Source organism: Cyanistes caeruleus, chromosome 27 (assembly GCF_971803275.1).
Source record: "Cyanistes caeruleus chromosome 27, bCyaCae1.hap1.1, whole genome shotgun sequence".
Lineage (NCBI taxonomy): Eukaryota > Metazoa > Chordata > Aves > Passeriformes > Paridae > Cyanistes > Cyanistes caeruleus.
Window position 1 is genome coordinate 2,224,281 of NC_141727.1, and position 24,680 is coordinate 2,248,960.

General features: G+C 44.5%; 4 protein-coding genes and 1 long non-coding RNA gene across 32 annotated transcripts; 2 read left to right on the forward strand and 3 right to left on the reverse strand.

Annotated features, from left to right (window-relative positions):
• Positions 1-967: 967 nt before the first annotated feature.
• Positions 968-2,164, forward strand: LOC111940156 (olfactory receptor 6E1-like). The gene is made up of 3 exons (XM_023942729.2): positions 968-1,826; positions 1,903-1,925; positions 2,008-2,164. The coding sequence occupies exons 1-3, from the start codon at positions 1,139-1,141 to the stop codon at positions 2,104-2,106; spliced, it is 810 nt and encodes a 269-aa protein (XP_023798497.1). The 5' UTR covers positions 968-1,138; the 3' UTR covers positions 2,107-2,164.
• Positions 2,165-2,454: 290 nt separating this feature from the next.
• On the reverse strand, positions 2,455-5,100 carry LOC111940148 (uncharacterized). Its single transcript, XR_002869426.2, has 3 exons — positions 4,975-5,100; positions 3,274-3,557; positions 2,455-2,718 (listed from the first exon to the last, which is right to left on the reverse strand). It is a non-coding gene; the product is annotated as an uncharacterized LOC111940148 (long non-coding RNA).
• A 4,166-nt stretch (positions 5,101-9,266) lies between these two features.
• On the reverse strand, positions 9,267-12,936 carry LOC111940154 (cathepsin G-like). Of its 2 annotated transcripts, XM_023942727.2 has the most exons (6): positions 12,599-12,936; positions 11,779-11,870; positions 11,208-11,361; positions 10,576-10,717; positions 10,206-10,463; positions 9,267-9,665 (listed from the first exon to the last, which is right to left on the reverse strand). In XM_023942727.2, the coding sequence occupies exons 2-6, from the start codon at positions 11,834-11,836 to the stop codon at positions 9,498-9,500; spliced, it is 780 nt and encodes a 259-aa protein (XP_023798495.2). In that variant the 5' UTR covers positions 11,837-11,870; positions 12,599-12,936; the 3' UTR covers positions 9,267-9,497. The 2 variants fall into 2 exon arrangements, with proteins under 2 accessions (XP_023798495.2, XP_086720968.1); XM_086864842.1 differs by lacking the exon at positions 11,779-11,870 and having other exon boundaries at positions 12,599-12,922.
• On the forward strand, positions 12,292-19,924 carry LOC111940152 (olfactory receptor 10A5-like). Of its 27 annotated transcripts, none has more exons than XM_086864819.1 (4): positions 12,292-12,331; positions 13,157-13,380; positions 14,261-14,363; positions 15,226-16,234. In XM_086864819.1, the coding sequence occupies exons 3-4, from the start codon at positions 14,354-14,356 to the stop codon at positions 16,212-16,214; spliced, it is 999 nt and encodes a 332-aa protein (XP_086720945.1). In that variant the 5' UTR covers positions 12,292-12,331; positions 13,157-13,380; positions 14,261-14,353; the 3' UTR covers positions 16,215-16,234. The 27 variants fall into 27 exon arrangements, with proteins under 27 accessions (XP_086720945.1, XP_086720946.1, XP_086720941.1 ...); XM_086864820.1 differs by lacking the exon at positions 12,292-12,331 and having other exon boundaries at positions 12,924-13,173; positions 13,259-13,380; positions 14,239-14,363; positions 15,226-19,924; XM_086864816.1 differs by lacking the exon at positions 12,292-12,331 and having other exon boundaries at positions 12,988-13,173; positions 13,259-13,380.
• Positions 18,727-21,188, reverse strand: LOC111940151 (olfactory receptor 4D2-like). Its single transcript, XM_023942725.2, has one exon. The coding sequence runs from the start codon at positions 21,186-21,188 to the stop codon at positions 20,235-20,237; it is 954 nt and encodes a 317-aa protein (XP_023798493.1). The 3' UTR covers positions 18,727-20,234.
• Positions 21,189-24,680: the final 3,492 nt, after the last annotated feature.

The following is a 24,680-nucleotide window of genomic DNA, read 5'->3' on the forward strand; positions in this document are numbered from 1 at the left end:
TTTGAGTGTCTTGTTTGGTATGGGTTATCAGCTAAATAAGATGGGCTTGCTTTTCCTGGAAATTCATTGCATTGGTGTTTACTTAAGTCATTCAGAAATATCTGAAATTAATCTGAAATTAATCTAAAACCAGATTAAAATATCCAGATAATAGATAAAACCTGGGAAACATGAGTGCAAAACAAGACAAGTCTCTTTTTAGAGCAAGGAGGGCTGATGTCTGGGACGAAGAGGAGGGAGAATGCAGTTGAAAAGCCACAGAAGGGACCTGGCAAGCCTGCAGGAAAAGAGTGTGATTGAACGGATCAGGCAGAGTTTTCAGGTTTCCCTTCAGGAGATAATGGCATGGTGTAGTTCAGCATTGCCCAGATGGGTGCACTTGACAGAGAACTGAGCTTGGGGCAGGGTGAGACGGAGGGATGATGCACATGGGGCTCTGAAGCAGAATGTCCATCAGCATCAGAGTTGAGCCACTGGAGCTGCAGAGCTGAGGGTAAAGAAACACAACTTCCCCAAAGTTTTCCCCATTCCCTCTCTCACACTGGTGCTTGCTGTAGCATCCAAGCACTGCTCTGCGTTTCACCTCCACTCAGGGGTAGCCAGACAGCCTGAACTTTGCAGCATTGCTGTCTTTGGCCTCTTCACTGAAGAGTCTCTACCTCTCTTTCCCTGTCTCCTTCTAACTGCAGTAAGTTTCTCTTTTGCCATATTAATGTGTCCTTGAACCAATCTAACCTGCTTCAGGGTCAGTCTGTAGCGTGACTGCATTCCTCTGTGGTAAATCTCTGGACACAGGCAAAGTTCTCACTCTGGGCATTTTCCTGTGTTTGCTGGAGGGTGGATGTTGTCAGATCATTCAGAGAAACAGCTTCTGCACCTCTCTCAAGTGTGCTGGGAGGGAAATGTAGGAATTGTTTTGACTGGAATAAGGACTCAGTTTTAGAAATGGAGCTTGGGACTCCTTTTACATGATCAGGATTTTTAATATGTGGTTGCTGTGGCTGCTTCAGTCTTTTACAAGATGTTTGTTGCTGGTATTGTCCTGTAATGTTAGCAAAGGCAAACTGACACATGTTCAATTGTTTTCCAACAGTTCCCAAAACTGGTCTTTTCTTTTTCTGTCAGCAGTGATGTCCCAATGAACCGCACAACTGTGGTGGAATTTGTCCTCCTGGGACTGGCTAGCAGCCGCCATTTGGAGATCACCATCTTTCTGTTTCTTGCCATTGCCTATTTCTTGATCCTGCTTGGAAACATTTCTGTCATCAGCATCACTCTTATGAATAACTTCCTTCAGACCCCAATGTACTACTTCCTCAGGAATTTTGCCCTTTTGGAAATCACTTTCACCTCCACATTCCTCCCCAGCACCCTGTACAGCCTCCTGACAGAGAGGAAGACAATTTCCCTGCTTGGTTGTTTCCTTCAGATGCTGTTTTTCTACTGCTTGGGTACCTGCACGCTTTTCCACATGGCAGTGATGTCCTTGGACCGTTATGTTGCCATTTGCCACCCTTTGCATTACACAGCTATCATGAGCAGCAGATTTTGCCTGCAGCTGATCCTGAGCTGCTGGGCAGTGAGTTTTCTCTTGATGTTTCCTCCCACCATTATGACCGTGCAGTTGCCATTCTGTGGTCCCAATGTCATGAACCACTTTTACTGTGACACTTCCCTGTTGTTGCAATTGTCCTGTACAGACACAAGCTTCATCGAGCAGCTGATGTTTATCATACTCATTATCATCCTCCCTGGTACTCTGATAGTAACTGCTGTTTCTTATGGCTGCATTATCCTCACCATCTTGCATATACCATCATCTGCAGGTAGGAAAAAGGCATTTTCCACTTGCTCAGCTCACCTCATAGTGGTGACGGTGTTTTACAGCACGTGTCTTTACAGGTACATCCGCCCTGCACAGCGAGGTGGGCAGGACTCTGACAAAATTCTTTCTTTATTCTTCTCTGTGCTGACTCAGACACTTAACCCATACATCTACTCTCTCAGGAACAGGCAAGTCAAGCAAGCTTTAAAGGAGGGAATTCTGAAGTTTTCTGGCTCCCTGAGACAGATGTGAATGGTGGAGTAGCCCATCCAAGTATCTGAATGGTTTCCCAAGTGCAACATCTGTATTGTGAATTAAAGATGCTCATTTCAAATGGTTTATGCTTTCTAGATGTTATGTAACTCCTTCTGTTGCCAACAAAAATGTGCCAGCACAGAAAAGGTTTTCTAGTCTTCTCTTACCTGGCATCAGCTTTGCCTCAGCATTTTCCCCCTTGCTGGGATGGGTCAGCCTTGGTGAATAACCAATTTCCCACTCACACCTTCCACCCCACAGTGGGACAGAGCAGAGGCAGAAAAGAGGAAAAACAGGAACAAAAACTCTCGTAGATTGAGAGAAAGACAGAGAGATGATTTTCCAATTTCTACCTGAGTGAAACATACTGGATTTGGGGAAAACCAATGTAATTTATTACCAACTAAAATAGTTTAGATTGTGAGAAAAAAAATTAAATGCTAAATACATGTACTTCCCCCATTTCTGTGCTGAAGTTTATTCATTCATTCCAGACTCCTCCAGTGCTGTCCCCAGCACTCAGAGTGGGTGGGGAGGGTTGTGCTCAGTGTGGGGGTTCCCCTCTGCTGCTTCTTTCCTCTCACACTTTTCCTCTGCTCCAGTGTGGGTTCTCCACAGGCCACAAAGAATACATTGAGCTACAAAGCAAGTACAAAAATAACATTCTTCTTATTATTCTCATTTTTAGAACTTCAGCTTGGACAAAGCCATGGTTACAATCACTACCATACACACTATACCCATCAACAGAATCCCTTGTCCTCCCTCTAATGCAGTACAGGATAATCCTTGATCCCAAGTACAATTCATGGAACATTTTGTTTCAGTCTTAGCTGTAAAGGCATTTCCAGGTCTGGGGCTGGCTTTGGCTGTGTGTAGTGAATCCAGGAATCTCCTATAATTTTTGTAGCTGTGTGGATAGTAAGGAGAACTTAGAATGGTCCTTTCCACTTCTGCTTGAGTGGTTTTTTGCTCCAGTTCTGGACATATCCACAATCTCCTGGACAGTGAGAGTGTGGTGGAACATCCAAGGTCACTGATGATGCTAAAACAATAAACCTATTCAAGGATGACAATGTTTTTTCCCAAAGTTTCCCATATTCCCTCAAATTGTGATTCCTTACTGTGTGTTTTTCCCTGGGTATAATTACAGCCTGACATGGTCTCCCATAGAGGATTTCGTATGGAATTACCTTCTCCTTGGAGCCTGGCTGAATTCTAATTCTCAGCAATGCTGGGGGAAGAGCCTGTGGCCACTTAAGTGATGCTTCCTGTCAAATTTGGCCAGTGGTCCTGTTAAACCTCATGGTGTTGGTCCTTTGGACACTGGCTGTTCCCACTGACTGTGGCATTGATGTGTCCAGGTGGGAGGCTCTGCACAGAGGCTATTTGTGTGTGCAAAAATATTTAATGTAATAAGTGACACCAGGTCCCTGGAAGATCACTTTTTCCTAAACAAATAATAGACTGCCAATCCCTAAAAAAAAAAAACAAACAAGAAAAAAAGCCTTACAAAAATAATAATGAGACAAGAGAGAAGAGGGAGAGAGAAAGAAGAGAAACATATAATTGTAATAACTAACACTGAAATAAAAAACATTAAAACATTTTTTTTCTCATTATTTCCTTCAGTACCTGTTATATTTTCTAGTTTGTCATAGCTTCAACCCCAGCTGGCAACTAAGGACCACACAGGCACTCACTCACTCCCCCAGGGGGAGAGAATTGAAAAAAAGGTGAAGCAGGGCTTGAGATAAGAACAGTTTAATAATCAAAATAAAGTAAAATAAAATACTACTAATAACAATGAAAATAACAATAATAATAATAATAATAATAATAATAATAATAATAATAATAATAATAATAATAGTAGTAGTAGTAGTAGTAGTAATGAAACAGAGAGGCAGGAATAAAAGCCAGCAGCACAATTCCTGTTCTGACCAACACCCAGCCCATCTCTGAGCAGTGACCAGTGCCCCCAGCCAGCTCTGCCCAGTTTACCTGCTGGGCATGTTGTTCTGTGGTGTGGGAGATCCCTTTGGCCAGTTCAGGTCAGCTCCTGGCTTCTTGTTCCCCTGCTCATTGCCAGAGCCTGGCAGACTAAAATCTCAATTTACAGTGAACACTAAACCATCCATGTGTTATCAATATTATTCTTATACTAAATCCAAAACACAGCACTGTGCCAGCTACTAACAACAAAATTTTCTCTGTGCCAGCTGAAACCAGGCCAATATAGCATTTGATTATGAAATGGTCACCCACTCCTGCCAAGGAAGATAAGTCATACCATTTCTTATTTTCCTCAATCTTCTTCTGGGTATTTCAGATTTTTATAAAGTTTTCTATCCAGAAACTTTCATCAGTCTTTACAATTCTTAGAAAATGTGTATTTCAGTTTTCCACTGGTTGTGCTGGTCTGGTGTGGTTGCAATACATGGTTGTCAAAACATCCTGCTGCAATTCTGTGTGATGCTTTCCAAACTCAAGGAAATTATTTTGTTAAAAAATTTGCATAAGGCAAAATGAAAATTACCCAATGATCTCTCACACAATTGTCTGGACAATGTTCAAGAATTGCTTAAAAAGAAAATAAACAATCAGGCAATGGTAAGAGTGTCATCTTTCTTCTGTAACCTCTCAGTGATGATGGATGAATGATTAAATTTAATTATTGATGCTTTGCAGGCTGTGTTGCATTTCTTCTTGACTTGATACATTGCAAATGGGGAATCAAAAATAGAACAGTCATTGCAGTATTTCTGACCCTGGAGTTTGGGAATATCCCAGAAATGCAAGCTTTTCTCTTCCTCCTTTCCTTGTTTTTCCACCTGTTTTTCCCACCTCACTTTTGCTACACTTTTTTTATGGAAGCTTAATAGGTGTCCTACCAAAAACGAGGACTCTCAAAGCACTGAAGAAAGTCTTCTCAGTTTTTTACACTGTTGCAGATCCAGTGCTCATCTACAGTCTGAGAAACACAGAAGTGAAGGATACTCTGAGCAAAGTGGTCAAGAAATGTGAATATTTCCTAAAGGTGAGGGAACTATTTCTTCCCCTATAAGACAATGAAAGAAAATAACATATTTGAGGAGAGCTTCTCATTAAATTCTTATATCTCAGAGCCTGTGACATTTACCATTGACTTTTTACTATTAAATTGTTGCACTAATCTGAGTGACTAACACTAATCTGAGTGACTTCAGTGAGGACGAGGCACTTTTCTGTGGAAAAGGGTTCTCCCTCTATGAATTGCACCATTTGCCTGGGTATTTAGTACAGATTTCATCTAAGTAGCAATTCCCCAAATCAGCTGATTGCAATCCCACTCCTCTAAACCATGTCCCATTTCACTTTATCAGAGTTGTTAAGGACAGATGAATCTTGGATTAATAATTTAGATTTATGGAATAAGTTTTTTAGACAGCTAAAGATAGGTTTAAAGATGAATGAATGGAATTCAGAGGGAACAGCCCAATCTCTCATTTAGAGTAACTACACCAAGATGACTGTAATTATCTCAGTGGGTGTGAGTGCTACACAGCTGCAAGAGTGATTTTTTTAAATTGTTTTTTAAATTGAATTACATGCTGGTAGCTCTTAACTGGTTCCACACTTTTAAACATTTCATATTCATATTTGTTTGTAATTGTCATCTCAGCTGTTTTCAGCCATTTATGTGAACTTCAAAACTTTTCTAGGCCAAACACTGATGGCAAATGTGAGCACGAGTTCTGCAGACGTGCCTCACCCAGCATCCTCTTGCATGGTTTCTCTCAGTGAGCAGAGAAGGATGTGCTGAAGGTCTGATGCAGCAGAGAACAGGGCCTGAGGTGCTGCATTTAAACCTGGATGTCTGAATGCAGGGTCACCCAGACTGGGGGGGAAGGAGGGGGCTGGGAGTTAGGGGAGCTGCTGGGTCCTGAAGGTGCAGTGTGTGTTACAGTCACTGTGTGTTCAGTCAGTGTCACAGTCCATGTGTTACAGTCACTGTGTGTGTTCAGTCAGTGTCACAGTCCATGTGTTACAGTCACTGTGTGTGTTCAGTGTCACAGTCCATGTGTTACAGTCACTGTGTGTGTTCAGTCAGTGTCACAGTCCATGTGTTACAGTCACTGTGTGTGTTCAGTCAGTGTCACAGTCCATGTGTTGCAGTCCCTGTGCTACAGATGCAGTGTGCTACAGTGTTGCAGTCACTCTGTTGCAGTCACTGTGTGTATTGCAGTCACTGTGTTGCAGTCAAACTGTTGCAGTGACAGTGTGTGTTGCAGTTGCTCTGTTGCAGTCACTGTTGCAGTGGCAGTGTGTGTTACAGTCACTCTGTTGCAGTCCCTGTTGCAGTCAGTGTGTATGTTGCAGTCACTGTGTGTTGCAGTCACTCTGTTGCAGTCACTGTTGCAGTGACAGTGTGTGTTGCAGTCTCTGTTGCAGTCACTGTGTGTTGCAGTCGCTCTGCTGCAGTCACTGTGTGTGTTGCAGTCACTCTGTTGCAGTGACAGTGTGTGTTGCAGTCAGTGTGTTGCACTGTGTTGCAGTGACTGTAGCAGTGCCAGGGTGTGTTGCAGTCACTCTGCTGCATTCACTGCATTGCAGTGGCAGTGTCTGAGCAGTGCAGCTGACGCCTGGAGAGCAGCTCTGTGTCTCTGTGGGTGTTTGGAAGCGCAGCTTTGGGAGGTGTGTGTGTGGTGTTTCCTTTCCCCTGCCATGAGCTGCATTGCTGCCAGGAAGCACCACCTTGGCCCTGCCTGGACACTGCTGTTTGACTGCTGTGAGGAAAGGCTGATGCCAGAGAGTTTGAGGCTTCCTGAGCTGTCTGCAGTCAAACTCTGTGAGTTTGTGCTCTAATGAGCCCTGCTGGGAGCACTTTGTCCAACTTTGTTTCTGTCTCACACTGGGCTCTATTAAAGCTCCAAGTTTGTTCCTGCTTCTGCCGTGTCATTTCCTCAGGGTACCTTGGCAGATTTTGCCACAGCTGAGAAGCAGGGAGGTGGTACCAGGGTCCTGCAGGGGCTCATTAAAATGCTGACAACCATAAATGAGCTCTGTGGTTGTTCTTCTGCCGCTCCCCGCAGCGCTGGAAGCATCGTGTGGTTAATTAGGGAGCTCCCACCTGTGCTTCAATAAATACCTACAGCTTAATTTCTGTTTGTCTTTTGTTCTAATTACGTGTGACAGGGAGAATGGAAATGGAAACATTTTAATAGGGAATTAGTCCTGGCTTATACCCTGGTGGGAATCAGGAAGAGAGAAAAAGTATCTTAGTGATTAAGCATTTGAGTCAAAGTTTGATTCATGTGCTGGCAATAAGACAAGTTTTGTTCCAGTCTCTTCTCCTGTTACTGCAACCCCCAGTGGTGCCAAAGGCTTTGTTTGCAAAGCCTTTCTCTTCTCTAATTAGCACTACCTTTACCTGCTGTACTAATTATACACAGAAACAGAAGGAATATTCACCATCACTGCAAAAGGCTTTCAAGGCTTTTTTTTTAATGACTGAAAGAAAAAAAAACCACCTTAGTTAACAAAAAAGTCATATCTTCTACTCTGATCCCCCTGTGCTCCAGTTTTCCCAGGACATGAATCCTGAAAAGAACTGGCTCAGTGGGGAGATGGACAGGTGATAGAAATTTTCAGGCATAATTAGATTAAGAAATACTTAAACAATAAATTAGGAAAAACTGAATACCTACCTGGAGATCACAGTGAGTCATGTCACTCAGATGTCTCTACTGGGGCCTGTTGCAATACCACAAGGCTAATAGTTTTAAATTAAAAGACAGTAGATTAGCTACTTAGTTATTAGGATATATATAAGGAAGAACACTAGTATTTTAATTATTAGGTTAGATATAATAAAGAATTTTTTTATTATGAGGGTGTCAAAACAATTAAATGGGCTGCCCAGAGAGCTTTAGATGCCCCATCCCATTCAAGGTCAGGTTGGATGGCGCTCTGAGTAACTTGGTCTAGCAGAAGGTGTCCCTGCTCATTGCACAGGGGTTGAATTAGATGATCCCTTACTACCCAAATTATTCTAGGATTCTGTGGCTGTTTCCAGTAGCTTGAGGTGATCCTTCCCCTCTCTTCAGTACTAGTGAGGTGGCACCTGGAGTACCATGGGCAGTTCTGAGCTCCCAGTAAAAGAGAGACACAGATGTGCTGGGGAGAGTTCAACAAGGTGGCGTGGAGATGGTGAAGGGACTGGAACATCTCTCCTGTGTGGAGCACTGGTACAGCTGTGAGTTCTTATCCTGGAAAGAGCATGCTGTGGTGGGATAATAAGCATGGATGTAAATCTCTGAAGGAAGGATGTAAGTGGGAGACAAACACGTTCTTTTCACAGTGGTGTGCAGTGACAGGACAAAAGCACAAACTGAAACATGGGAGGCTCTGAGCATCAGCAAACACGTTTATCTGTAGGGTGACCAAGCACTGGTACAGTTGGCCAGAGAGGTTGTGCTGTCTCCATGCTCGGAGATGTTCCAAAAACACCTGGAGCTGGTCCTGAGCAATTGGTGCTTTAGGTGGCCATGCTTGAGCAGGGGCATTGGACCAAGGAAAAATTGAAGGTCCCTTCCCACCTTGACCATTCTGTGTGACTTTAGGGTAGTGTAAGTGTACAGCAGAGTAGAAAACAGCTCCAGTTATGCTCTGGTGATCATGTAAGGTTTCCTGTCTGTGACTCATTGATCAGTGGTTTGCAGACAGTGTCTTCAAGGTGGGCAAGGCTAAGCTGGCTGCGGCCCAAAGGTTTGGGTGATACACCAGAGCAGGAAAGGGAAGTGGTGTTGAGCAGGGATGTGGTGTTGAGCAGGGATGTGGTGTTGAGCAGCGATGTGGTGTTCAGCAGGGTGGCCTCCGTGAGAACAGACCAGGGGCTGCCTTCTCACTGCTCTGACACCAGACATGGAACAGCTCCTGAGGGCTTGACTGTGGTCCCACCTCAGACCAGGGTTAAGCCAATCAATGAAGCTGGTGGTGCCTCTCCAAAAAGAATATTTGTAAAAGGGCAAAATGCTGCACAGTAGTGAGGAGTGAGGCAAAACAAAGTGGGCAGCATTTGGGGACTGAGACCCGTAGTGAGTGGCCCACCTTCAATCTCCCTCAGGTTCTCCCAAAGAGTGTCATCTCCTCATTCTCCCACCCAGGGTTTGCAGCCAGCTCCCAAGAAGGCTGCAGACACAAGCAAGTTTGAATATGCTTTTATTGATGGCCAGAAAGCAGAGCTGGAACAGCAATGGGAGAAAGGGAACAATGGGAAGCTGTGTGTACTTGGGACTTGCATTTTTACCTTGTCACAGAGACTTTCCTCAGTGCAAAAGCCTGTGTCTGCACCATGGGGGCTTCTCTGACTCCAGTTCAGCTGCCCCTGGAAGCTTCTGAGCACCAGCAGGTGTTTGATGCGTTGTGGAGCATTTTAGTCAGATGGAGAGCCTTGGAGTGCAAACCTCCTCAGCTGCTCACGTATCCAGGGCTCAAAATACGAGATTCTGGTAAATACCTCAGGGAAGAGGCGGTGTTTATGTCCATGAGAAACAATGCCATGAGCCTTCTGATTGCAGACTAACGGGCCACCAGAATCACCCTGTGTCATGAAGGGAGTGAGAGGGGTCAGACATGCCACAGCACAGCTCTCCCTGCTTTAAGGAACAAGTTTCCTCTTCCCTCCCTCCATGAGAACCTCCTTTTCCAACCACCTCCCTCCCTCCAGACCCAGTTCTGCAGGGTTTGTAGCTCCTCACTTCTCCTCTGAGCCCACCCATGAAACAATTCAGGCCTGGAGGCACTTTGAGATTCAAAAGCTCAAAAAGAACATAGACCTACTTTAGACATGGGGAAGTATCTAAGCCATCCTATCAAGGATATCACAAAGAATTTACACACTGGAGCACTGTTTAGGCTGGGTAGAACATCCCCAAGGAAGTAAAAAAGCAAATGCTGTTGATAGTTAGGAAAATGCACCCCAATTCAGGGAGCACGTCAGCTTCAGAGCTTCTGTGACAACCCTCAGATCATCATTCTAAAGGTCCTGGTCCATCCTGGTTCATTTTACTTCCACCTGAGAACCAAGCTGACTGTTGAGTCCCAACATCCTCCCAAGCCTACAGCCCAAAACAACACTTACATAGTAAGATGCCTTTTTATTGTAGTCATCCCCAACACAGATCATAGACTGACGCTGGTAGTCACAGAATTGCAGCTGACATATTGCCTCATTTTGCACCTTCAGTTCCACCTCCCTCATCACATTAGTCCTGTGTCCTGTCACAGATGTCCAGCCCCAGCCAGGCACCTTACATTCAGCTCCTGCTCTCACATGTCCCTTGCTCCTGGGAAAGGAGATAAGTTGCACGTTCTTATTGATCCTGGCCTTTGGCTGCAGCTGTGAGGCAGAGAGAACACGGGTTAGAGCCAGCAAAGGATTAGGAACAAGTTCAGAGGTTTGGGGAGGTGAGCAGGGGGAGATCCCTCTGGCAGGATGTGTTGGGCCATACCTTCAGCAGCACAATGTCATTTTTGAAGCCAGCACGGGAATAGTTGGGATGGATGACCCAGTGTCCAACACGGACCCTCTGCTGGCTCGGCTCTCGGTTGCTCACATTGTGGGCTCCCAGAATCACAGTGATCCTCAGTGTCCTGCCAGGAAACACCAACATGTTCCAGCTGCACTGGCCACAGGAACAGCCCCCAGAGCAGGTGGTTGGAAGGAGGTGGTGGTGGGATAAACCTCCCCAAAGAGAAGCTCTCAGCAAGTTGTCCTCTGTAACCTGGGTTTTTTCCACAATCCAGCTGAGGATCCCTCACCCCACACTGACACAGGTGGGAGCTGCCCCTTCCGAAGACAAAGGGAAGCAGGGAAGGGGAGATGCTGGACCCTCTTCTCCAGCAGTAGCTCTAAGCCATGGTAGGAACCATGACCCTGGAGACCACTGTGAGCATTCCTGTCCCCAAGGACACTCAGCCCCTGGCAGACAATTCCTGCAACTCACAGAGGAGAGCTCAGCTTCAGAGATCCCTGCTCTGCCCGAAGAGACATGGGGTACTGTTCAGCCAGACCAGGGCTGAGGCCCTTTGGGACTGTGTGAGACTGGGAAAAATCACCTGTGCAGGGAAGACAGGGTCTTACCCTTCCTTATCCATACAGTGAGCTGCTGAGAGCACTGCATCTGGGCGAATCAGGAACCCTCCACAGTAATTAGTTTTTGAGCCAATTTGAATCTTTAAATAAGCCATGTAAGGTCTGGAGTGGGGCTTCACTTCCCGTCCACCAATGATCCTTTCTGGAAGAGAGGTGGGAAATGTTAATATAATGTATGCTGATATTTCCTGTCAAGTTTGGGGCTGCATGAAGGGAAAGAGTCATCCCCTAATGTCATGTGCCAGTGCTACCAACAGCTCTCCTTCCTGGGGCTGTCCAAAGCATTGCTGGTGCATGATGACAAAGACAATCAGCACTGTCTGGGGTCTGACCACTCCTGGCTCTGGATGTCTAAAATGCCATCAAGTGCACAGCTCAAGTGCCTGTAATGTCTCATTGGTTTCAGGCACAGTCTGAGCTGAGGGATAAGAGGAGAGAGCAAAGTAGGAGAGTAGAGATAGGAGAGAAGGCGAGGCAGGAACCTTGCCTGAGATTGACTGCTCAGTGTCCACCTGTGCCCTCACATGTTCTTGTCCAAGTCCCATCTCTGTGTACTCACCAGCCCCAGGGCAGGGCAGAAGGACAAAAGCACTTGTGAGCAGAAGGGGAAGCAGCATCTTCCACCAGTGTCCTGATGAGCCAAACCAGTTGCTGTGGCCAGGCAGGAGACAGGTACAGTATGACAACCTCTATAAATGTCATGTGGAGCTGAAACAGGAAACCTCAGCCTGCCTGCATCTCTATCATTTGCTGATTTTGTCCTTACAACCCCAGACTGTGGCTTGAAGAGGGGTTCATAACACATTCTCTGCATTTTTGTCACAATCTTCTCAAAAAGATGGAGAGGTCTGGGCTGGTTCAGAGCCCCCACAGGGAGAGGAATGGGGTATCTGTTGAGTGCATATCCCATCAGAGACCTTTGGAGAAGCGACCTGCATGTGGGCTGGTTCCATCTAGAGAGTTTTTCCTTTTTTTTTGTTGTTCCCACCCCTCCTCTGATGGGAATGGGGAGAGCTGGCCAGGGCCAGGCAAAGATCCTGGCTCTTATCAGAGTGGCTGACTGCCATCAGATGTCCTTGGGAAATCAGAAATCACCAATCAGAGTAGCTAAGGTCGGTACAGATTTATTTTGTTCAATTCCAATGGGAGGGAGGAATTGAGGAAGGAAGGAATTGAGGAAGGAATGGAAAGAATGGAAGGAAGGGAAGGAAGGGAAGGAAGGGAAGGAAGGGAAGGAAGGGAAGGAAGGGAAGGAAGGGAAGGAAGGGAAGGAAGGGAAGGAAGGGAAGGAAGGGAAGGAAGGATTTACAGTTGACAAGTAGTCACTTAAGACTGAAGAACAAATGTGAGTGGCTGGAATTGAATGAAAACTCTCCTACCAGAGACAGCACTGCCCCTAAAGGCACCCAGTCCAATTAAACAAAGACAGCAGGCAACATCAGGCTAATTCTGTCCCTGGAGCCACACATCCCTTGGCGTTTCCAGCTGTTGCTCAAACCTTTCAGGTTAACAACCAGCCACCAGCTGGTGAGAATGCAGAGCTCATAGCCTTAGACACATAAGACATGAGATGCCTGTGTCTGAAGAAATCCCTCTGGTCCCTCTTTACAGACAGGGGAGGGAAGGCTGCCATCCAGAACAGTATTTCAGAGCTGTTATGAGGATGCCATTGTTTGCTGCATCCCCTTACCCAGAGGGAGAACAGCTCTGAGCAACCATCCCTGACAGTTCTGAAATCAGATTAAATCGATCCCACCTGTAGGGGACTGAGGGCTTTCAAAAGACTCTACTTAAACCAGCTGTCAGAGGCACCTCAGCCCTTCCCTTCATGGGCAAAAAATAGAGATGCATTGAGGTCTCCACCTTTTCAGCTGCAGCCAATTCAACTGAGTCAAAACAATTCTAACAAATTCCTTTTCTTTCTTTCTGTGAGACAGGTCTTTGGCTTTCTATGGTATATGCCATGTGCTAATGTCTACAGATTATTCCAGCTGCAGCAGAAGATCATCTGCAATTAAAATATAATTTTTAATCTGCAGTGTAAGCTGACAGTAGGAATCATCAGCCCAACACTGTTCCTAATGTAAGAGAACAAGGGAAATACTTCTATCAAAATTTGAACAACCCATTTTGGAGGCAGTGGATGGCAGAGTTGCTGAAGGTAGGATGCTTTACTTCAAAATGTCTATTGTGAATGTGTAAAGAAAATCCAGGGAAGAGCTAAGGCCAAAATTTAGGTAAAGGGCCTCAGAGCCACTTCACAGAAATTACATAAATTGAGGGTCGTTCTGAGAGGTGTCTGAATTAGGGCATAAAAATCTGTCAGTACAGCAGTGGCTGCTGTGAGTGTTGTTGACTTTAATAAGGAGCTAATGACCACAGCAATAGTCTAAAACTTTCATATGGGCTTGGAGAGCAGAATTAGATCATTTCCACTCCAGTTTCATGGCTCTAACAAGAAAACCAGTGTGAATGTGTGCTGTTAGAGACCACAAGGAGTTTATCTGTCATGCATAGGCTATATTGAGATACCACTCAAAAAAGTGTCCTTTCACTCCTATGTTAATGGAAACAGTCAAACCCAGAAAGATTCCTTTTAAATACATCAGACCATCAGAAGTCTGAGAATATTGGGAGTTTCTTTGTTGTGCTTGTGTGTTAAAGTTGTCTGTGGCTCCAGGATCCACAGCCTGCACCTCTGTGTTCATGTCATAAAACCCACAGAAGATATCCTGTGTGAGTTACAGCTGAAGAGAAATCAGAGTCAGCCTGAGGGGTCCTGGCAGAGCTGTGTGGCTGCTCTTGCTCTGAGGCTGTGTCCCTCTCTGTGTGCCAGCTCTGTTGACGTGGTCCTTGTGTGTACAGAGTAATGTCCCCATCCATGGATACATTTCTGATGCCAAAATGTATTTTGTGCCTTGAGATTTGCTAGTGTAGGGCAGTGGCTGGTGGCCTCTTTGGTAAGAGATGCTGAGTCTAAAGGACACAGAATTAACCACCCCATTCTCCTCTGTGGCAGGCTGATCTCTTTTCTCTTTCAGTGCCTCAGTTTCCCTCTCACTGGGCAGTGAGAAAACACAGAGCTGCTCCAGCACCGAGTGAACATCCCACACACAGCAACACTCCTCAGGGGAATGAGGCCATGTAAGTCATGAATGGATGGTCCTGAGCTTCACCCTCTGCATTTCCTTGTCATTCTCTGTGGGTACCTCTGCCTTGAATGATTCCTTCTTCCTTTGCCTGCCTACACACAGAATTTTTCTTTGGTTTGCTTTGGTGCTTCCTTCTTTGGTCTGTGGGTGTTTTGTGGACAGGAGTTGGCTTAGGTCTGATTTCTGCTTGCTCTGTTTGGGAGTGCTTTCCCCAAAGCTGGGTTCTTGGAAGTATTTCTGTCCCAGAATGTTTCTGTCCCACTCACAGCTGGGGATTGAAGTGAATATGAGCCAAAGCCTCCCGCAGCAACCTGAACTTCCCTGGCATCCATCTGAAGCTGAGTTGCTCTAAAGGTAGCTTCAGATGTCTTGGAGGAAAGCTGCCTGCCCTGTCAGCCCACTCAGCAAGAAAAACAAAGTGCAAGGAGCAATGCCCACTGTTCCCCAAGGTGACAAAAGTGGTTTTCTTTCTTTGGTCTGTGGGTATTTCAGTTGTCATCTGGGCATTCCCCTCACTGCAGGAGGAGCCTGGGGGACCAGCTGGGAGCACAGACCTGACATCTGGAGGGAGAGCATATCCTCAGCAATTACCCTGCACCCTCCCCCTAAATGCAGTTAATCTGCAGCCTCCCCCTAAATGCCAGCTCCTCTTAGTGGAAGGCTTTGGTGATTGTCTCAGACAGTGACACTTGGAGGGCACTGACACCTCCCCCTGCAGCACACACAGCCATTGCCTTCTCCATGTGCTCAGCCCAAGCTGCTCTAGATACAGCCTTTGATCCAGCAGCTCTCCAGGCATTCCCAAGAGACTCCTGGCTTGAGTAACTGGCTGATGTGTAGTGATCTTGTTGCAGTGACTACGGCTCTGACAGTCTGTCCCTCTGAGTCCTCCCAGATGGAGCCAGCAGAGGAACAAGATGCAGGAAACCACACCCTGCTGACTGAATTTGTCCTCTCTGGATTGTCCAGCCGCCCAGAACTTCAGCACCTGCTATTCTTCACAATCTGCTTAGTTTACAGCATGACTCTCATGGGGAACCTTCTCATCTGCATGGTCACGGTGCACCCCTCCCTCCACATGCCCATGTACTTCCTCCGCGTCCTGTCCTTCCTGGATATCTCCACAGCATCAGTCGTCGTCCCCAAGATGTTGGCAAACCTCCTGTCAGAGGACAGGAGCATCTCCTACCTGGGCTGTGTCACACAGCTCTACTGTGTGGTTTTCTTGGTGGCCACCGAGTGGTACCTGCTGGCAGCCATGGCCTACGACCGCTACGTGGCCGTGTGCAGCCCCCTGAGATACTCTGCCATCATGAACACCAGGGCTTGCCTCTCCTTGGTGCTGCTCTGCTGCTGCAGTGGCAAAGTTGTGTCGGTGGTGCAGACAGCCTGGGTGTTCACCCTGTCCTTGTGTGGGCCCAGGAGGATCGACTACTTCTTCTGTGACATTCCCCCGCTCATCACGCTCTCCTGCTCGGACACCTCGCGCTACGAGAAGCAGCTCATCTCAGCCACGGTGCTCGTCATCTTCACACCCTTCTGCCTCATCCTGCTGTCCTATGCCTGCATCATCTCCAGCATCCTGAAGATCTCCTCTGCAGAGAGCAGACACAAGACCTTCTCCACCTGTTCCTCACACCTCACTGTTGTAACGCTGTACTGTGCGAGTGGGACTTTGATTTACTTACAGCCAAAATCCAGTAATTCACAAGATACTAAGAAGATCATGGCTCTCATATACACAACTGTAATCCCCACATTAAACCCCCTGATCTACAGTCTGAGGAATAAAGAAGTGAAAGAAGTACTAATCAGAGCAATGGCTGTGTTGATGAAGAAATAAAAGGTTTTCTTGTCCATGAATGTGTGGATTAAAAACCTTATTTCCATTTTTGGTGAGCTCTAATGGTTTGCTAGCTCAGGAGGAACGGCAGGCACAAAGATCTGTTCCACACTTGTAAATATTTTGTCTTTATTCTTTGCTTCAGAAGCAAATTATTTAGAATTTCTATCTCAATTTCTTCCTTAGGAGTACAATATTTATACCAGACATTTCTTCTAGAACAGAAGACACTTCCCATATCTAATTCAGTTATCCAGGCTGGAACTCCTCACTTCCATTGCAGGAGTTCACCTCACCCTCTCACTCTTTCATAGTGAACTTTCCAAGCTAAGCATAGACTGGTTGATACGGACTATGTGTTTTGCTTTACTTTTTTCTTTTTGTTATATGTTTTCCATTCCTTCCAGCAGAAATGAGGTCCACTGAATGAAAGTGATCAGGAAATTAGTTCACTTCTTTCAGAGCCTTGTGTTTTTCATTTAAGGCATGGGGAAAGAAAAGGAAGATTAACTAATGCTCATTTCTTATTTCCAGCAAAAACTGAGCATTTAATGCAGTGCCCACACCCTCCAAGCACTGTGGAGTCTGAGTCATGGGATAAGATAATTCTGTAAGTCTCAGCTGGAGAAATTCCTCCAGGCATGAAGAGTTTCCAGAGGATTAACTGATATCTGGAAGGGCACACAGAGAAAAGGGCTGCTACAACCTAGGTATTTTATTTGGGAGAGTTTTTGAAGTTTATTCTGGAGAGAACAGGTGAATAGCCTGGGCCTGAGCCTGCTTCAACCTGCACTTTCCATATTGAGCTCAAGCAAAGGAAATCTCCATTACCAATGTGGCCATACTGACCTTTGAAGGCTGTCTCATCTGACTTAGTTACCTGGCCATAAAGGCAGTAAAGTATAATTGAGTATAATGTTCTTTAGTTGATTTAGTTTGCTTGTAAAAGAGAAAGGCAATGTAAGACATCTCAGGATGAAGTCATTGCCTGACTTCAGAAACTTCACAATGAGCTAATGACAAAGTAATTAATTGCATTTGGCAATGTTGTTTGCTTAGACTCCTCTAGGGAACTTAACTTGTCTGTGTATTGTTGTATATTTTTTCTTCATAATTAGAACACTGGATAAAGACTTAATGAAACTTTATTTACATTTCTACAGACTTTGCTTCCGGGAGCTGATCTACTTTTACCTCTGTAAAAACAGAGAGAATTTTTTCTTGTTTTATTACTTGAAAAGATAATACTGAAAGAAGCACTTCTTAAAAAAATTTAATTAGTCTAGTATAATGACAGTAGTGTTAATCACTTTAAGGGACATTGCATTCCAAATGGTTAAAGCTTTTAATTTGCCTCTTTTAAAGATGTTTCAGACTCTAGTCCAAGGAGAGACATCCAAAATCATTCATCCATTTGGAATAAACCTTTTTTATGCCTGCTGCAATGCCCAAACACTATCAGCAACTTTCCCTTTTTCCTGAATTCATCTCTTCTGTTTCCTGTTGCCACATGTGCATGAAGGATTCCCCAAATCAAAACTGATGTGGTAGAAAGCAAGGCAGGTGTAAATCAGAGTTTCACCTCTAGCAAGGAGCACTGATTTTTGGTCTCTAAGCCATTGGTTTTGCTAGAGCTGAGCTCACTTACACCATCCTCTTTCCTCTACAAAAAAGGGATGTTCTGGTTAAATTGTGCTGTTCAGTGGATCACAGCTATACAAATAGACCAGGGGCAAAAGTTTGTGCTTGAATTCATCTTCCCCCAACCCCAATACGTGAATTTTTGATTCTAGCATTTTTATGGAAGAATGCATTTTAAAAAATCACATATTTTAACTTTTTTTTCTATGTATTATTTTCAGAAGTCTGTGTGAAATGGTATTTAATAACTAATTAATTCACTTTTTCTGGCAAAAATGGGTACTGATTTAAATGTCTGTCTTGATATGGGCTGCTGAGCTCTTAACATGCTGCCAGTTTATGGTTCTGTCAAATCATTTGTTATGGGTGCACTTGGTCTCCTTAAGGAAGCCCCAAGAAAACAGCTAAATTAATCACTGGATATGTGTTGCTGGTGTGGCATTTGATTCCTCACTCTAGAACCACATAATGAAGTTTTAGCATTGTTGGAATGCGCTGTTTCTTTAATTCAGATTATAACATTAAAAGTCAGTGTTGAGTTTAATTTTTTATTAGCATTACAAGGGGTTTATTAATATACATGTATCTATGCAGTGTGGGAAGGAATGTTGGTTTGATTTATTGAATTAATATTTTAAGTGATCTGGAGAGTTCTAGATGATGGCTTCTAGAGGTCACATGGTCCAGGAATAAGACAAGTTACAAGAAATAATAAATACAATAAACAATTACAAATAAATTCATGCACCTTAGGGCTTTAACTCTAAAAACTCTAAAACCCCAAGGCACCTGAGTTAGCACTCCAGAACCACACCTGATGCCACAATTCTATAATTATCACCCTTGGAGGCAGAAAACAACCACAGCACACTGAAGAGACAAAGAAAACTTTATCTAAAGGATGGAAAGGGACAAACTCTCCTGCAGTGTCTGGCACACAATGTTCACCCTTGCTCAGCAGGGAGAGAGAGCAGAGGCAGTCTGGGCACAGCCTCTGGTGCCAGTGATGATATTTGGGCAGGCAGATGGGCAAGGATTCACAGTTAGCTGGGAAATATCACTCAGTTTATACACACAGCCAGCACAATGAGCTCTTCATCTTCAGGAAGAAAGGAAAAATGGAGAAAATAAAGAATGTCAAGGAATGTTTTGATTTTAATACATGACATGAAATTTTGACCTTTGACAAAGCATCAAAAAGTGACATAAGGAGGTTTTTCCTCTTGTGTGCTTTTATTACCTTCTTTTCTCTTTTTTTTCCTTTTATTATTCTGAATTCTACTTCAGTTTCTTTTCCCATCAGTTGTTTATGTGTTTTGTGGGAGTTTTTTGTTTCTACTGTCAAGAGGGATTTCATTTCTCACTTGTCTCTCTAAGGGAATTAAAACTCAAACAGCTCTAAACCTAAATAATCCTTACAGGTCTGAGAGTTTTCTCCCACTAATGCATTTTCAGAATGATTTTCTGTCTCTCTCAACATTGCTGGTGAAGTTACTAATGCAGTAATGTGCAGATGCCATCGTGCTGATGCCAAATTTATTTTTGCCTTTTTTCTTTCATGTATTCTCCGTATTCTTTACACATGCATTTGTATCTCTGCAGCCTATTATTGTATTCTAGCTAATTTTCCCCAGTACTTTTCCCTATCCTGATAGGCAGAAAGATAAAATACATTCCAAGACCCCTATCCTACCTTGATTCTCCCTAGGAACCAAGGCTGAGACCAGCTCTTCAAGATATATTTTTATAAATAAAGTTTAATTTCCATCTGAGCAGGGAGGATTCAGAGAAGGCTGAACTGGGGAAAATTGCATCACCTCTTGTGCTCCTAATTAGTGATTTTTGTTAAATATGCTAATTTACTAAACTTATAAAACTGTATTCACCCCATGGGGAGTGGGCATTTTGTGGATATTTTCCATGTCTGCCTCTGGAGGCCTCCAACAAAGACCAGCCTTTATATTCCCTTCTATAACTAATATCTCCAAAGTGTGTTATTTTATTTCCAGTTTCAGTAAGGCATCAGTGCTAACTTAGAGATGAAACTACACCATGGTGCTAAAGAGAAGTGAGACATGCTGGAGTGGAAGGCTCAGCTGTGATTTCCACAGGAGAGGAGGAAGGTGTGGGTAGGGCCCCTTGCATGGTCAGCACCCAGGGTGTGTCATGGTGATGTTTCTGCAGGTGATTTATTCCAGACAACTTTTATTAGGCCCTAGACATTCCACCATACTGCACACTCCATGTGCCTGACCTTCCTAAACTGATGGGAGGTGAATGTTGTCCCCATCTCACATCAAGAAAGCTTACTGAAGGAGCAGGAATATCGGTGATGAACACAGTTTTCTCATGGAAACACCAGATTTGATGTCTTTGGATCTACTGTCGGTCTGGTTTCTGTATTCCTGCTGACAGAAATATTTTTCCCAGTGTTCTCCTGATGGCCTTTTTCATCTCAGTGTTTCTCAGTGTGTAGATGATGGGGTTTAACATTGGAGCAAACACAGTGTAAACAATGGAGGCCACCTTGTCCCTGGGGTATTTCTTATAAGGCTGGGCATAGGTGAAGATGCAGGGGATGAATATTAAGCTCACAACAGTTATCTGTGTTCCACAGGTAGACAGAGCTTTTCGCTTCCCTTCTGTGAGGCACGTCCTTATCTTAAACAGGATGACAATGTAAGAAGTAATCAAGATTACAAAAAGGGTGATGAGGATCACTCCACTATTAAACACCATCTGGAGTTCAGCCACGTGAGTGTCAGTGCAGGCCACTTGGATGACTTGAGGGACATCACAGTAGAAATTGTCCAGAACATTTGGGCCACAGAATGGCAGCTGGAGAAGAAGACCAGTTTGTATAACTGAATGAAGAAATCCACCAAACCATGCAGCTGCCACCAATCCTGTGCACACATTCCAGCTCATGATGGACAAGTAGCGCAGTGGCTCACAGATGGCCACAAACCGATCGACTGTCATCCCTACGAGCAAAAAAGACATTGCACCTGCAATGAAATGGAAGAAGAATATCTGGAGGAAACACTCATTGAATGAGATAATTTTGTGCTGGGTGAGGAGGCCTGCCAGCAGTTTGGGAGTATTGACCGAGGAATCACTGATGTCGAGGAAAGCGAGGTTGGCCAGGAGAATGTACATGGGGGTGTGGAGCTGTTGGTCCACAGTCACAGTGGCAATGATGGTGAAGTTCAGTAGACAGGTTATTACATAGATGAGGAAGAAGATCACATAGAGACAATACTGCAGCTTGTGACTCTGTGTCAGGCCCAACAGGACAAATTCTGTCACAGTGGTGATGTTCTTTGATTCCATTCTTTACTCCTGCACAAACAAGAGCAATAAAGATGACTATAAATGTGTGTTGGACAATAGAATTATTAAAATATAGAATCATATAATAATTTATGTTTGGAGGGATTTCTAGTATTTGGCCAGTCTTATAGGGAAAAAAAACACCAACACAAAACAGACAAATTCCTTTACATTTAGTGAGAACTTAGGATGTTTCAATTAGTGTCTGTTGCTGTTTGTCTCCACCTCCAGAAGGCTCTATCTCCTCATCTCACCAGGTAGTCATATACTAAAATGAGGTTTCCTGGAGTGCTGTGGTCTTGACACAGTCCTGCACTGATGGAGGGCTGGGATCATTTCCCTGCACTAGCTGGACAGACCTTTGCAGAGCTGAAGCTGTCTGTCACCTTTTTTGTCAGGGGAACACATTCCCATCTCCTGTTCAGCCCTTTGTCTACCAGGGTCATTATCTACAAAGCTGCTTCCTGGGCAGGCCTCTAACCCAGGCTGATTGCACAGGCTTGTCCTTTCCCAGATGCAAGATGACATATTTACTTGTGTCAGACTTTATAACATTTGTGCCAACCTATTTCTCCAAACTCTCCCTACAAATATCAGCCCTGCCATCCAGTGCACTGACTACTTTCCCCATTTTGCTGTCCTCAACAACTCCCATCACCACATGCCTTTGTATAAAGCCCCTCTATTTCTCTTGTAGGCCACTTTCACTGGAAGGCTGCTGGAAGGTTTCCCCAGAGCTTTTTCTTCTCTCCATACATTAAATAACCCCAGGTCTCTTACACAGGGGAGGTACTCCAGCCTCCTGAGCATATCTGTGGCCCTCCTTGGATCAGGAGGTCCATGGTCCATCTCTACAGGTCCCTGTGCTCCTTTTGCTTGGGGCCCCAGAGCTGAACACCATTTTGCAGGTGGGGTCTCAGGAGAAGGGATTTTATGGGTAGAATTATCCCCCTTGACTTGCTGGCCATGCTGCTTTTGATGCAACCCAGGATACAATTGCTTTCTGGGCTGTGAGTGGACACTGATAGGACACACTGAGTTCTTCATGCACCAAACACCCTCCTTTGCAGGGCTGCTCTCAATCCATGCACTGTCCAGCCTTGGGATTGCCCTCAGCCATGTGCAGGATGCTGTAACTGGCCTTGCTGGACTTTCTGAGGTTTGCCCCAGCCCACTTCTGTCCTCTCAAGGTTCCTCTGTGTGGCATCCCTTCCCTCTAGAGCACCACAGCACTCAGCTTGGGAAGCAGCACCTCTGCCTGGCAGGCACCTCACCTAAAGCAAGGACTGGCAAGTCAGGCTGAGCTGAAACTTGTCCATGGAGCTGCAGGAGCTCTCTGTCTAAAGAGACAAAAGAGTCACCCACACAGGAGCTGCTTTCCCTAATCCTCCCCTCCCAGCATTGTGGCTGGCTGGACATGTAAGTCCCCATTAAGCCAGGTGATCTGTGCACTAAAAAATAAGGACAAGGGAGGTGGCTGTCTCAGCTCCCATCAGAGTCAAGAAGTCTGGAGAGGGAATGTGCTCACCCTAAAGGAACATCACTGTGTCCTCTTTAGGCTCCATGGACAGCTCAGTCTCCACCAAATTTCTTTCCAAGTTCTAGTCTTCCCTTACATTATATTATTACAAAGATCTCTGCACCACAGTCCTTTTTTGAAACTTTTCAGTCAGATAAATGGCATGGGTTAAAAATCACAGAGACAGTGCCTCAAGTTTTAGAAAAATAATGCTGTATATTCCAGTGAATTTGAGACACTGTGGGGAAGTTCTAAGAGAGGATGGCAACTGCTCACCTGCACCCACAGCCCAAGATGACTGAGCCATTTCACTGATGGGAAATTACTACCTCTATTTGGCTGCTGAAACAAAAATCTAATTTCTTACAAGAAAAAGCCACATGCAAAATAAACCACAACTTTTTTATTTTCCCCTAAAAATTGGTAAATTATTCCCAAGATGGAATTTCAGAGAACTGTAGAAACGAGAACTTTCTGCACATTTCTATTGCTTCTGGTGAATACTCTGCAGGGATAATGTAACTTTTTCCTATCACAGTTTGCTCCTTAATGTCTGTGGATAATTCCATTTTAAACCCTTATATACATATCCTATTTTCTGCTTGAAAATTGCAGATTTTTTCTACAGATCCAAAAAGGAAAGCCACTTTTGATATCAAATCATGCTTTCTGACAATCCACAGTTAATACTGTGTATTCTTTGTTCTCATTTCCTATAAAAAATAGTATTTTCACAGAAGCTTGGGGGAGAGAAAAAGCAATTTGCTTTCAACTCTAATCCAACCTTTCTCTTTTGCCTCAGTAATCTCTCTATCATAAAACTAAGATTGAGTTCCAGCAAAAACTTGAAATACAGAAATGCTGAGACATGACTCGTGCCTGCCTTCCCTCAGACCTCTCCCAACACATGGGGAGTGTCTCTGAAGCTGACTGTTAAAATTCTGTATTAAAAGTGATAACCAAGCATTTCCAGGTCATTTTCTCCTTCACAGTATAATCACTGTCACTGGCAACATGTGGAATTACTCATCCTTCCAGTATTTTTGGCAGAAAGAGCAAACACCTTCAGCAAATTCCTGTTTCTGTGATCCATCTTCACACAAGCTATGAGGTGCCATTCCCAAGTTACAAGATAAAACAGCACAGCTCTACTCAGAGGAGCAAGGGATGCAAACCTACCTCCAACAAAGGACTCCAACAACCTTCCCTCATAGGATTCCTGATGTCTTTGTTAAGGGAAACTATGGGATTCAAGAAGAAAGCAAAATCTCAAATCACCTTGCACTTCTGGTCATTCAGAAGTGAATAACAATAATATAATTAGCAAAACTAAATTTGTCACTGTGGGGCTAATTAAAGAGTTTATGTAGTGCTTCACGTCATGTGGATCAGGACCACGTGCAGATGCAGGAACCTTATGATAATTGGAGCAGAACTAAAATGGGAATGTTCATGGCAGTGTAGTTACTTCCTCCCCTTTACAAGATGAAAAAATGCATATTATACTCTCCCAACTTTCTGCCCTGGAGCTTGTGTTCAACTGTACTTTGAAATAAAAGTTCAGTCGTTGCTACAGGATTGTTGTATCAGTAAAGCCCTCAGGGCAGTAATTATTCCAAAACACTTCTCTGCTCCTTTACAAAGTGAATTTTTCTGGTTATACAATAAAAAGTTGGTCTACACATACACAAAGGGGCATGCATGCCCACCAGCAGGCAGAGAAAGCACAGTAAGCTAACCAGAGAAGTGGACACTGAGAAACCTCTCCAAGAGCTCTCCCAGGAGATGCAGCAGCCGCAGGGCTGGGTGTGATACCTGCTCCAGTGAGTCTGGGAACAGCTCCTGGGTCAGCCTGAGGCTGAGGCAGAGTTAATGCCCAGGAGATAAAGGACCCATCATGGAATGAAAGGAGAAAAGCATCTCAGATGGTTCCTAGGGATGTTTTGGGGAGGAACCACACTTGTCTGGCCGTG